This window comes from Oxyura jamaicensis, chromosome 3, assembly GCF_011077185.1.
Source record: "Oxyura jamaicensis isolate SHBP4307 breed ruddy duck chromosome 3, BPBGC_Ojam_1.0, whole genome shotgun sequence".
Classification (NCBI taxonomy): domain Eukaryota; kingdom Metazoa; phylum Chordata; class Aves; order Anseriformes; family Anatidae; genus Oxyura; species Oxyura jamaicensis.
Window position 1 is genome coordinate 38,045,343 of NC_048895.1, and position 14,925 is coordinate 38,060,267.

Genomic DNA, 14,925 nt, shown 5'->3' on the forward strand with positions numbered 1-14,925 from the left:
AGATGTTTCCTTTTTTTTTTTTTTTTTTCTTTTGAAATATTCTGATAAGCTTTACGTGATCCTAAGTTCCATGCTGAGTGTGATTTGCCATATCCTACTTTTCAAAACAACAGAGTTCTACCATACTGCAAACATAATTAAAGTTTTATCAAACTAATTGATCAAATGTATTTTTTAATTTTTTTTTCTGATGGTCTTGGAACCGCATTTTTCTTGTCTGAACAAGAAAAACACCTTGACAACTTGTAGTTAAATCCATTGATTGCACTCCTTGCCACATTTTGATTAAGTCTACTCTGCAGAACAACAGGGGACCTTCTGCCATTTTAATAGTAGCCAATGATCTTTAAATAAATCCTTTAATAAGGCAAGTATTGATTTTACTAATTGGTTCAAATAGCAAGTTGTCTCTCCTTTACAAGAGATTGTCTATAGTGGGTTTAACTTGTACTTAAATGGTAATGCCTGTATTTGCAGTTTATCAATAATTCATTATTTCTTCATCAGTATATTTCCAGTGGATGACACAAGCAGGTTTACTGGTCATTCATTTCAATTTAATAAATAAGTATGTAACTTTGTATCTCTGTTCTTTAATAAGTCAAAATAAGATTAGCTAATGAGGACATGTATTTAGCATTTAAATTCATTCTGTGCTGCCTGTATTGTTCTCTGTTAAAACCTCCAACAGGAAAGAACGCTTAATCCTAACAAAGCTTTTATTAATTCTTACCAAGACAATCCTTCCTTTGTTGGAATCGGTTCACTAAAATTTGACATTTAATATTCTGGGACCTGAAACATCAGTTCAATAAATGAATAAGAAAAATAGAAAAGCTATATTTATGTAATTAAAGCCAACAAGTTGTAAAACTTTATTAGCTGATACAGGCAAGTTTTAGCAGTTAAGCTATATAAGGCTAATTTGTTTCCATAATATTACTTGACCGTAGATTTTCTACAACGTTTTCTACAACAAAAGTCTATAGACTGTTTTCAGTGATGGTTACAGCATCTTGTAAGATGTATCACATTTTTAAAATAGATTCAAATTCAGGAATATAACTAAATTTCAACCTGTTCTATGCAAGGTCTGTTCCAAATTGTACTCACTTATTTCAATGTCACACAGAATCCATAACACTGTAATTATTTATGCTATCTTGTATTCCATAAAGATTGTATTTAATAGCATAATACACATCCTTTAAAATAAATGATGAAAAGGTTGAAGAAATGAGGGAAAATGTCAATACTTTAGTATAGGGTTTTTATAATTCTCCCCTGATTAGGTGCCAAATTTGCGAGACATCTCAGAATGAAATTTGAAACATGCTTCTACAGAAATTATAATTGTAAACAATCTTGTGATTTGCTTCCTAATCATTACATTAATTTATAGATAATTAATATATAGACAATTACATATAATTTAAAGATATTAATTGGAAAATATCTGTATTTCCCAGATGAGCTAATATGAAACAGAAAAGAGAGTCCATAGGACAAACTAGAAAAATTATGACCTGATCCTAGAGATATTTGGTCTGGAGTTCTAGGGAGGTGAAAGAGCTTGATAATATCCGTATATAAAGTCATCATCAAATGTATATACTTTTTACAATTTTGGTAACTTTCCTGTGGCTGTAATGGACTTTAATTTATGTCTACTGGATTTTTTTTTTTTTTTTTTAATTATTTGATGCTGATTGATGTAATTGTTATAAAGGGAGCTACACTTAAAACAACTTTCAGGTCCCATCAGATAACTGCCAGAAAAACAGTTTTCTGAAAATGTTTTAAAGTGTTGGAAATGTGCAACCCCCCTTTAACTGAACCTTAAGATAACACTTGCTTTTCTAAATCCTGTTAAAAGATCTGACCAACTGTACTCAGCACATTTGAAATACTTCTCTGAGACATTCTATTGCGCCATCAAAGTCATTAATAATGCAGCTCTTCCGCAGCAAAGCCTTTTTACTAATTGACCCTGAAGTGCATAACATACAGTAAAATGAGGTAGAAAACAAAATATCCAAATAATCTTACTTAAACCTCAACCTTGCCTTATAAGCCTTGGCAGATTTTGCACACTCCAATAACTTGCATCTCTGGAAAATGAAAAAGTACTGCATTGCCGGAGAATATAGCCTGTGTTTTTGCTGTGAGAGACTCACTTCTAGACATTACTGACAACTTGCTCAATAAAGCATTTTAATGTCTCCTCTGATGCTAGACTTTGTCTAAGAAAAATACACTTTCCCACATAGCCAGAGCCAAACTGGGGTTTCCTCCAGTTAATAACTCATTTGTGTTTTTTTATTTTATTTTTTCAGCTGAGCACCATCGGCTTTATTTATTTATTTATTTTCTTCACACTTCTTTTTCATAATCTTTCGTCCTCTTTTCTCCTTTTTCTCACAGATGTTTAACTATGCAAAGTTTAGCTATCTACGCAAGTAAACTGGAATATAAAAATGACAGATAAAAATGAACTCTGGTATTCTGATCATTATTCATTGTCTAATTAGCTTCTTTTCCCTCATTTAGAAGTGAGTGATACCACTATTGACAGCTGAGGGTCATAATACTCCTTTCCTAGAAAAATGCCAAAAATAAGAACAATGACAAATAGCAGAATAGATTGTCACATAAGGAATCACTAACTTTTGAGACAGGAAATTTCAATTTTTAAGCTTACTGTATTTGTTAAAAACAATATAAAAGATAGTATTCAATCTCTGCTTTGTCTTTACATTTGTGTGTCTGACTTGCTCTGTTCACTATTTTACCTTGTCAAAGTGGATACCAAGATCTGACATGTTAATATATATGTCCATTATTTAAATCTGTAGTGTTTAAATTTGGAAAAACTGTAGTTCTTGAAATTCATTATTTTTTATTACTCTTAATCAATTAGACCCTAAGTGCAAAACAAAGATCTATTTCAAAGCGAATTGACATTGGAATGTAATGAAATTGTGCAAAACATATGACAGTCTTCTTGGTATTTATTGCTTTAATGCACCCTGAATTTATGGGCATGCATGTTGAAATGAAGTAATTATTTTAAATATCACCTGTGCTGTTTTAGCTGAAGAGGTTGTGAATTTTAGTTTTCCTTAAATCATCACTAGGTTTGTTGTTATGGGTTGAGAACAGAACACAGACTGCAGGATGCCAGAAAGCAGAGGAAGCAAATAGCAGTCTTTTCTTTCTGTTCTGCTATTGGGAGAGGAATAGAGGGTGATGAATTTTACACTGCTGTGAGTATCTGGTTGGAGTGTTCCATAGTGTGAATTATTTGAATTTCAGTCCCTGCAGTTTGGAAAGATTATAGGCTATATCACAAAAATATGTGCTGAGAGGGACCTCTGGAGGTTCTCTAGTCCAACATCCTACTCAAAGCAGTGCTGACTTCTAAGTTGAATAATATTGTCCAGGCCCGTATTTCCAAAATCATCAAAGATAGAGACTGCAGCCTCTCTAAGCTTCTTCCTTTTATTATGAAGAATATTTCCCTTAGAGCCAACTGGAGTTTTCCTTAGTTCAGTTTCTGGTTGTTGCCTCTTGGCCTTTCGTGGTGCACCTGTGGAACAAGTCTAGCTCTGCAAGCCCCCTTTAGGCAGCAGAAGACAACAGTTAGCTCTCCTCTTGAAAGTCAGAAGAAGTCCAATTCCCCCAGCCTTTCTTGGTAGATCAAACATTCAGAATCCTGATCATCTTACAGTTCCTCCACTGGATTTTTCCATTTGGACTGTATTTCTGGTATTGTTTCTGGGACCTAACAATGGTCATGGGATTACATATGTGTCCTCAAGATGCTGAACAAAGGAATTAACCATTTCTTTTGCCTGCAGGTTGTGCTGTTGCTAATGCAGCTGGGTCTGTGTTTACCCTGCATTGCTGCAAAGACATACTGCTGACTCATGCTCAACTTCTTCACCCTCAGATCAGCTTCTACAGAGCAGCAACATAGACAGGCAAATCCCAGCCTATTGCAATACATGAGGTTAATCCCTCCCACATACACGAGCTTATTTGTATTAGGTACAAGGAAACTTCTTGTTATTCTGGGTTAAGTAGATTCACAGTTAAATTGACATATTCTTTAAGAAATAAGATGACATTGAACTTAAACTGACATCATTATAAACATCAATTTTCTTTCCACTGAGGATTTTATACTTAATAGAATTACAAGTAGGTCATAGGAAAATAATTTGTTACATAAAAAGGTGTTAGTAGCAATTGGTTTTGGCTATGTGACCAGGCAATAAGAAGGGCCCTTGGAGTGTGCAACTGTGTAAAGCAAACAAACTTTAAACATTATATATTTTGAACTATTTGAATGAAAATATACAGTGGCCAAAGCATCCCATTTCCCATTTGATGTATGTAAGGACTACTTCCAAAAAGTTGTTTTCAAAAGTGTCAAAAAATTAATTCACTGTTAGTGCTATTACAAAGGCTTAATTAATTGATTCTCTGTTGTCACTGTTATCAGGGAAAGATAATGAATATCAAATGACTTTTTTTAACTAAACATATCCTCTTTTATTTATTTATTTACTGTTTCCAAATGTGGGCTCTAGTCAGATCCAAGCAGATAAAATCTTCCAATGTACCTACTGAGTGATGTAAAGTAAGGGAGGTTTCATCATTCCACTGTGTGTCTTGGTGGAATCCTATGTAGCCTCCTAGACAGCATCAATGGAAAGTAGTGCTGCTAGGGATTCATACAAATGTGATTCTACAATAATAGAAGTAGGGATTTAAAGAAAAAAAAAATCTCGCTATATATATTAAATATTATTTGCGTGCATTTAATTCAACACCAGATTGGTCTGGCAGGTACTCTGCTGTAAATGAACACAATGACATTTTTACTTCAAGACAAGGAAGTGTTAACTGACGGATGAAAAGAAAATAAGTTTCCTTCAAATATGTGACGGTATATCAGACACTATATTTAATAGCAGATGTGGGCCTAGTTCTACCCCGGTTATGATCTTGCTACATGACAATTTCAACAATGTCATGAGATATTCCTGCTTGTGTGTGGCTTGGGGTGGAGGGGCACTACTGTTTTTATACTGAATATTAGTCCTGAAAGAAATAAGCCCTCTATTTACTCATATAAAAGAGGTTTCAAGTCTTCCAGGAAATCTGTTTGAAAACTATTTACAGTATTAGTATGCAAATTATATACTAAACACTAAATGGAAATCTTGCAGCCGAGCACTTTGACAGGCATCTCACTATTTGAACTATGGTAGTCCAGTTAAAAAAGCAAAACAAAAAGAAAACACAGCTGGATGTAATTGTATCCAAACACATAGTAATTATGTTAATAGGGGCATGCGAATAAAATGTTGTCCAGCAAAAGTTTTCTCACAAAGACTTTGAATTATTTTAGCAAGATGTTCAAATGATGCAAGTTTTTGTTTTCATTTTAATTGAAAAGATGTTTGGTATTTATTCCTAAATATTAACAGATGAAGTGTGGCAGCACCACAGAAAAAAAGAAATACCATCTCCCATCAAGTATCACTTCAATAAATACACTTTAAGTGAGAATAAAACACAAATTGTAGCCCCAAATCTTTTAGGTGCTTCCAGTGCTATAATTTGAATCAGATTATGAGAACACTATTATAATGGTAGTGATATGTAGGTATCACTATATATATATATATATATATATATATATATTGCTATCACTATATATTTATATATTACATAGGTATCACTATATGATAGTGATATACCTATATGTCACTGTATATATATATAGTCTTAAGCCCCTACTGTTAACTGAGGTTGTCATAGCACTTATATGCTCTTTCACTGCCTTCCCTGTTGTATTGTATCTTCCCCATGCCTGTATCTTCCTGCTGCTGCTCCTGCTGTGCCACAGCAGATTTACATCAGCCTGAGGGGTTGTAAACAACCAAGTTTCTGTAAGATTCTATGAGATACTGTAGAAGTTCAGTACTGGGTTGGGTCTTCTTCCAAAGAGCATAAGCTTTGACCTTCTTTAATTCTTACAAATCTCCCAGAATTTCCTGTTACGTCCTTTGCATCAATCTGCAGAACAGAAGTCTGGCCATGCAAGTTACCTGGGCAAGGTGCTAGATCTGTTCATACCAATTCAGTGTTTGTGGATTTGAAATCTTTCACGATAAGAGGCTTCAGATGAGTTTTGTCTTTTTTTTTTTTTTTTAGGACATATTTCTAAAAAAAAAAATGACTGAAAAATAATTAAAAAACAACAGCAAAACAAAAACAAACAGAACAAACAGGAAAACACAACAGTTTGTATCTTATGTTAAGTGTGCCAGCTATTTTTGCAAATTGCTGCATTCAAGGGCTGTAGATATTTTTAAAAGCCTATTCAGCATCTCACTGCCAGATGCTGATGTAATCCTAAAGTAGAAGTGTTGTTTTCTTTTTAACTTTGTATCTCAGTACACTGCCCTGTGAAATTGCCTTCTACCTTTAAATTGGCTGTCATGCAGGGTTTTGTATTTTTCAACCTATCATTGTCTTTGAGAGTTACAAGTTATTTTGAGTTGTAATGCTCAGTAAGAATGAAAATTAACTTTTGTTGCTGAATGGAAGAAAAGCTATTGTGGTGCAAAAAATATTATGTTTGGCTCACTTATTGCATAATTAAAAGACAAAAGATACAATTATCTCTGGGTAGAACTACACTAATCTTTTTTTTCTTCCTGAAATAATACCATCCCAACTACAACAGTGTAATTTCAACAGTGGGACATGATCCCCGACAGTTTAATCATCTAACAATACTCACAGGGAGACAAAATATTGTTAAATCACTGCCCTTTCTCATTCTAAAAAGCCACCAGGGAAACTGTTTCAGTGATAACGACAATGGAAAACAGTGCAAAAGAATTTATTGTGAATAGATCTGCAGAGAAAAGCAACGCTGCAGAGTATTGATTGCTGAAGGAAAAAAATATTTCAGATGTACTGAAATGAATTAGACTTATACAAACCGTCTTATGTAACATGGCATAATGTTACATTTTATGGGCATTCTATATTTATGAAAAAATGATCTCTGAATGTATGGAATATTAACGGTCTGTAGTGATCTAAAAAAATTGAATTCATGTTATATGTTTACTATATTAACTGTTATACAACAAAAAGTGCTTTTAGACACTGATCTGTAGATAGGATTCTCCTTCACAAGTAAGCACAAGAAGTATGTAAATATTCTGAAAAAAAAAAAAAAAAAAAAAAAAAGGCTTTCTTGGTGCATCACACAAATTTACAAATAGTAGAGGAGAAAAAAAAAGTCAAAGGAGAAAAAAAAAAAAAAAAAAATAGTCTGAGCTTTTTGTTCTCTGTCCTGGAAAATAAACATGATGAAAGAAATTACACTCCTGTACTTGCTCATAAATTACTTCTATTTGATAATGAAATTTCCCATTCAAACATCTCTATAACTCTGAATTTGGTGGAGATGTGTTTTTCACAATTTGCATTCAGAGTTACGGTTTACCAGAAATGGCAGAGAAAAAACATCAACTTTGCAGTGACTTTCACTGGAGAATTCTGTTTCTAACAAAAGTATTGCTTGAAAAAAAAAATGAAAGTGCCTGTGGATTTTAAAATATCAACACAATTACAAAGAAAAGGCCTTAAGTGAAACAAAAATTATCAAAAACTTTTCATTTAATATTTAGAATATTTTATTTAACTGACAATCACTGCAAAACCCTTTAGAATTCACAAGTGACAACTGCTAACTCTTCTCTAAGGCTCACAGGAAAAATTGTGCAAAAGTAGGTATCCTCCACTTATCACCATCCTGAGCAAGGACGGACAGATTCTTTCCATTTACTAGTCATTGTTTTCCAGCTGTTATTCAGACTTTTGATCTTAAGCTAAGAGACTTTAATAATAATCCTATGATGTACTAATTTCTCTGTCCCCCATGACTAGGCTGTAGTGTCTTTCAATCAGAAGCATTTAAACTGACTTTTTATGTTTGGGGCAAATGGAGCAAATTGAGTACATCACTAATGATCACTTGCTGTAATTTAATAGTAACACTTGAGTGAGCAAACAGTATCACCACTGCATAGTTCTTTGTTGCTATGACTAGCCAATGTAGTCCCACTTACTAAGCTACCTCAAGCTATGTTGGAAGTCAGCTGAAAGAAGTGTTAGTTTAAAACTAAGAAAAAGTCACTAAAGGCAATGAACTTAGAAAAACGAAGAGGTGAAGAGGTGTAAATCATATTCTTAGTTACTACCACTGTGTACTCTTAGTGAGATACGTGATATAAACTAAGACAAGGACTTTCTTCATTTTACTGTTTTTCATTTGCATCTTTACTTCTAATTTTTATACACAATTACACAAACAGTGCATCACGCACAGGAGAAAGTCCAGGTTGGATATTGGGAAAAAGTTTTCTGGGAGTGTGGTCAGGCACTGGAACAGGCTCCCCAGGTCAGTGGTCACAGCACTGGTCCTGTGTGGAGACAGTTCAACTCAGTGATCTTTGTGGGTCCCTTATGTATGGGTTATTCTATGATTCTGTGATTCTAAATGCTATCATTTTTATTCACAGGCACAAAGCATACCTTCCCCAATCCTGTTCAAGAGGGATGCCGAATGAAGTCTTGAGGATACAATCTGTGTCTATTTTTATTCTTAGTAATAAGGAACTATTTGTTCCTCAAATGTAACATGCATCAGTTTAGTACTTTAAAGTAAATAAATAAATAAATAATACATCCAATAAAAAATCAGGCTGTTATTCAATATATTTTTCCAGAGGTGAAGTACCATTGTCCTGTTTAATGAAATGTATTTGTTTCTTGGCTCTGCCTGTGTAAGAAGGCTTCATTTCATTTATTTATTTATTTATTTATTTATTTATTTATTTATTTATTTTTTAATGTGAATATTGACAGCCACAGTTATCAAGCATTTTACTTTACAATGAGAAGACATAGTTCATGTCATTAGCTTGATAACAGTCCATTTTGATTGTCTGGCAAACCTAAAATCCATGTCTAGCTACTCCCACTAGAAATAAAACAAACAAACCTACTTTCACTAAGAATCTACTCTCACTAGATAGCAGACTTAGTACTTCCCACTCTCAGTGGGATATATAAGCCCTCCAAAATAAATAGGTAAAACTCACCATGGAGGATAACACTTCCTAGTTGTTTCCAGCAATGGATAAAAAAATAGATTTCTGCAGGGAGTTTGTACTTAAAGGAAGGTGTCAAGGAAAGATGAATTAGAATAAACTAGAGGATTTGTGTCCTCTAAGACTAAAGCTAAAAGATTTTGAGAATGACTCTTCAAAGGCAACATCAGATGTGTTGAAAGTTGTTCTGTTTAGACCGATACCCTTCTGATGGGATTAATGAAGCCTGTTTTTTTGTTTGTTTGTTTGTTCGTTTGTTTTTCTTTTTTCTTTATTTCTTTTGGAAGAGATATTTAGACCCTCATTTGTAATTTATTTTATTTTATTTTAAATCATTGAAAAAGTGATATGAAACCAGAAGCTCCTGAAGGGAGCCATAGGTTTACAACTTCGGTGGGTGTTGCACAGCTCTACTTATTTTGCCAACCATGCCTCTTAGAGGAATATCTAGAATGCACATTGCATGGCTTCCTTGACAAAATCAAAACAGAAACATCTTGAGAGGTGTTTTTTTTGTTTGTTTGTTTTGTTTTGTTTTGTTTTTCAGATTCATGATGTCAAGAATATGTCTTTGGTGTCTCATTCCCAAATTACTAAGTACCACCAACAGCAATTTAATTTGAACTAGTACCTGTCTGTGCTTCAAATGTAGAGAAGCAGAAATACTAAAAGAATATAGTATGCATTTGTATGTTTTCTGCTTCTCTGTACTTTGCTTTCAATACTTTCAGCATAAAGATACACAGTCCTAACTTTGACCTAACTACCGTCATAGAGTCCAGTAAACCAGGCTGAATACCAAAATAATATCTCTTACTATAAGCCAGAAAAAAATGCTACTTGAGATGCTTCTTTAGGCTCTAGGTCACTCAGGTTTTACTGTCTTCTATAGGGAATATTGCAGAAGAACATGAAGTCATAATATGCCTCTAGTTGACTTTTTGTTGTTTAATTTTTATGTTGTTTGTTTGTTTAGCCTTGCAAACTGAAGAGGAGTATCTCAGTAGAAATAGTGTGGAGTTATTTCTCAGATTTTATCCTTGTGCTTTCTTTTCTTTTTCTTTTAATAGCCTGGATGTGTAAACACTACTGAAGTGGATATAAAAAAGTCTTCAAGAATGAGAAATCCACATAAAACAAGAAAGGTAAGTATTGCTATAACATAAAAAGCCAGAGGTGGAGGTAATTTATAACATGAAGTTCCATAGTTTCTTAAAACATTTTTTTCTTGCTGATGCAATAAATAAATACATAAATGTATGTTGTTAATTAATAAGTTTTTAAATAAGTTCTGTTAACAAAGTTTCTAATACTAAGTAAATGCTATCACATAAGAAAGTGTTTGGAGAAATACAGACTAAGAAAATAAAAATAATTTTTGCATATATTTTTTGTTTTGTTCAGTAGATTGAATAAAGTATGTTAAAAAGTTTCTGTCAGTAGTTAAGGAAAAATTAATTTTAAAATGCTGTGTAAGCTACAATAGTAGTGTTTCTTGTGATGACCTTAATGAAAAGGCTGGCTGTAGATTACAGATATGCCCCAAATGGATGCACAGAAACTGTGGAGGAAATAACCTTCATCTATAAATATGAACTGTCTAAGCTCTCTAGGGACATACAGATTGACTGGAACAACATTTTCAATCAAGTTCTGTGTATCATACTAATGTAGACTGAGTCCAACTTTAAAGTGTGCACTTTGAGGTACATTTCAGTGTTTTCAAAACACATCCCTATTTACGATAATAGCTGCCTTTCAGTGTCATCCCCCATGTTTGATGTGCTGTTAATATAGAGACAAAATAAAATTTGATCTTGTATTCTATGGCATTACGAAACTGTGCTTTTTTTGGTAGAGTTTATTGTTTAGAAACAAAGTTTTATGTAAGTGCATGGCTTCTTCAGTTTCTTTAGAACTGAACTGATCTGGAATAACTTCTTTAGCACAACATATTAAAAGTTACAGTTACTATTAGTATGTGTAAAAGCCATTTTTTGAAAGCAACTCTTGTTGTTCCATATTTTTTGTGTAGTCTGTCTATGGCTTACAAAATGACATCCGAAGTCACAGCCCTACTCACACGCCAGTACCAGAGACTAAGCCTCCCACAGAAGATGAACTACACCAAGAGGTTTGCAAAATAACAACAAGCATATATTTTAGATAAACCTTTTTTTAAAAAAAATAAAAAATAAAAAATAAAAGTTGGTATTAAACCAAAAATTATTGTAACTGGGAAGTATGTTCTGAACAGATTGGTTGACAGAATTGTTTAGTAGACCGTTTCCTTGCTTCACGACAGGATTTTGGTATGTAACCTTTATTAAAATTAATGAGACAAAACCTGACATGTTTTGTATCTTGCACTAAGTAGTTGAAGGCAGTTAGGAACAGTGCTGTTGGTGGGTTCTTTGCATAGCTAAGCCCATTAGTTCCTTTAGCAGTAGACTGCACACTCACTCTCCCTTTCACCATTTTGATTAGAGATTTGCAGGCATGCTTACTGCTCAGTGCATGCATATATGGGTTCATACATTTATCTACTGTTAATGTTTTATTAATCTTTCCTTAGGAATGGGAGAAGGTAAAGTCTGAAGAATTAGTAACTTTCTTCAAAAATCTAAAAAAGGCTAATTGGATTTCTTCTAATGAGCCTTTAGGGAAAATTTTATATCGAGTCTCTATTTTATTTTATTTTATTTTATTTTATTTTATTTTATTTTATTTTATTTTATTTTATTTTATTTTATTTTATTTTGTCTGTGTATAATCTTTTCTATTCCATTTATTTTAAAACTACACTGGCAAAATGTAATTTTAATTTAAGTATACTTCTATTCTGTGCCCTAGGGAAAATTAAGGTTGAATTACAACCCTAAAAAAAAAAAAAAAAAAAAAAAAGTTATGGAAATACAGTCAAGCAATGAATTACTCATAACACTCTTTGCTTTCCTTTCTTGCAGATTAAGCACTGGCAAATGCAGTTAGACAGACATCGATTAAAAATGTCCAAAGTTGCAGAGAGGTAAGTAAATTGTCACATCTTCTGTTTTTTTCAATTATACTGATAGCTATTGGGAAAATGTCAGCGTGGAATAACTTCAGAGAAAGAGAGACAAGGGAGCTCAGATGTCGTAAATTTTACTGAAAAAGAGTGTGAGGTATGAAGTTCTTTTATAGTTATAAAAATGTCCCAGATATTCCATTATATGTTAGCTGGATAAACCAAAGTCACTGTAGGAGCCTCTGACCAAGTGGTCACAAGTTTTGCCTTGCATTGACAGGGAGGCTAAACGGAAATAGGTCTGGAGTTGCAGTTTTGATATTTCAAAAGGGCAATCACTGCCAAAACAAGGTATCTGGTTGGGTTAGGCGATCTGAGACTGAGCAAAATGGGTCTGAGCTTACATCAGGTCAAAGCATCTCTAAATTGGACCAAAATATGTAAGGAAGGAGCTAGAAACCAAATAAAACAAAAAGGCCCTTCAGAAAGACTACCTTCAGCTTAGGCAATGAAAAGAACTGTGATATCTTACAAATCCAGAAGTAGAGAGTGAAAACTGCAGAAAACTGAGCTGTGTAAGACAAAGCAAAAGAAATAAAACCAAACACAAATGTATCTTCAATCCTTTCATATACATGTACATGTATGTTTGCTTTTACATGTGTACTTATGTATATATACATGCAAGAACATATACATATATACTTATAAAGACAAGAGGTTAGAAATTTCTGTTTGCTGAAAAACAACAACAACAACAACAAAAGGAATACAGACTAAATATAAGCATGAACAAAAAGAAACAATATTGTCTTCACTTTTCAATAATTTTCAATAATTATTAGGCAAAAAAAAAGGTGAGAATAAGTACATGGTAAATGTAAATTACCAGAAAATAAGCTAAATTTATAGTGGGTTTAAGTGAGTCAGACTAATTCATAAACACTGAAGACTTTGGAAAAAAAGTTATTTGTGTTTTTTTGGAAAGCACTAAACCTGGGAGTAGTGCCATTTGATTAGGAAATAATAAAAATATTAACTGGAAAAAAGGATTCCCAGCAGCTGCGGGGCCAATAAATGTGACCTAAATAGCATGCAGTGTTTTAGAACAGATTTTAAAGGAACCGATAATTAAAACCGTAGGGGTATAAAATATGTCCCTTTATGAAAGCAAATGATCATGGAAAAGGTTTCTTGATTTAATTTTTTAGTGCTTAAAGGAGCCCTAACAGGATCTTTGTGGAAGTATTAGGAAAGTTTGTAGTTTATTTTGTTTCAGCTCTTGATAAGAAAGATCTGAAGCTCCCTTCCTTCTTCAGAGGTCCACAGATTCAGGGGTGGTTGAATCATGGGTACTTTTAAAACCGAGTAAACCTATTTTAGCTTGAGCACTTAGATGACTTCTGAGTGTGTGCACACCTGGTTACCATGGTTTGGCTGATGCATGGTAACTTTTTAACTGGCAAACCTGATCAGGTTTCCTCACCTCCTGACATTACAATGTTTGATGCTTTTGTTTTCCTAGTCTATTAGCTTATACAGAGCAGTATTTGGAGTATGATCCTTTTCTTGTGCCCCCTGATCCCTCAAACCCATGGATATCAGATGACACCACTTTCTGGGAACTGGAGGCAAGGTATATAATTTTATTTCTTCTTCTGGGGGAAGGATACTTAACAGGCTTTTCTTCAAATGTGAAGATGTCAGACACAGGTATTGCAGAAAAATACTGAAATAGAAGGAAATGCAGTATCCTTTTGGTCTTTCCAGCTTTAGTATCATATGAGAAGAGCTATGGATTAATAAATCTATGTAAAAAGTTACAGTAACCAGATTACAGTGTTCCAGTGTAGGGGGAAAAAAACACAGCTTTTTAAAATCTGATAACGTATCCTAGTTAGAAGACCTTATTATTCTGTAAAAGTGTATGCATATCATCTTTATCCTGTGTGAATATGGACTGCCTGGTTACTCATTCCTGGACATTGCACACATATGACTGTTCTGAAATGTGAGAAATCTCCGGTTAAACTTTAGGACTTTATCTACATTATATGCACAAAGGATTAGAATACTGAACTATGGCTGTTTGCGGGTTTTGTTGTTTTCCCCTATTAGCAAAGAGCCTGGACAGCAGAGGGTGAAGCGATGGGGTTTTGGCATGGATGAAGCTTTGAAAGACCCCGTGGGAAGAGAGCAGTTTCTCAAGTTCCTGGAGTCAGAATTCAGTTCAGAAAATTTAAGGTAAATGAGAGGGACTTTATATTTTAATAACTTCTATGACACTATTTATTTTTTATTTTATTTTTTATAAACCACTCTTCCTGTGTGCTTTTTTGTTTTGTTTTGGTTGGTTGGTTTGTTTGACTCCTTTAAATTTTTTCCTGTATCTTATCTTTTGGAGTTCATGCAGATTGCTACCTGATCCAATATTAAGGCTGAGGGAAAAAATTGTATAGTTAGCAGAGACTCACATGAAATATTTTACCATTCACGTCTAAGTTTTGGTCAAAATACTCATGTAAAAGGCTTTCTCTCAACTCATTTTATTTATCTAAGAGTCACAGAATTGTTGAGGTTGGAATGGACCTCTGGAGATCATCTAGTCCAACTTCCCTGCCCAAGCAGGATCACCTAGAGCACAATGCACAGGACTGGGTACAGATGGGTTGTGAATATCTCCATAGAAGGAGACTCCACAGCCTCTCTGGA

At 33.7% G+C, this 14,925-nt stretch overlaps 1 protein-coding gene across 8 annotated transcripts in view; it reads left to right on the plus strand.

Annotated features, from left to right (window-relative positions):
• Nucleotides 1-14,925, plus strand: part of RGS7 (regulator of G protein signaling 7) — a 268,343-nt gene that overhangs the window by 206,991 nt on the left and 46,427 nt on the right. For all 8 annotated transcript variants that reach the window (XM_035320393.1, XM_035320392.1, XM_035320391.1 and 5 more), the window contains 5 exons: nucleotides 10,277-10,351; nucleotides 11,242-11,340; nucleotides 12,173-12,234; nucleotides 13,739-13,849; nucleotides 14,332-14,457. In XM_035320393.1, coding sequence (XP_035176284.1) covers nucleotides 10,277-10,351; nucleotides 11,242-11,340; nucleotides 12,173-12,234; nucleotides 13,739-13,849; nucleotides 14,332-14,457 — 473 coding nt within the window. The remainder of the gene's footprint in view (nucleotides 1-10,276; nucleotides 10,352-11,241; nucleotides 11,341-12,172; nucleotides 12,235-13,738; nucleotides 13,850-14,331; nucleotides 14,458-14,925) is intronic.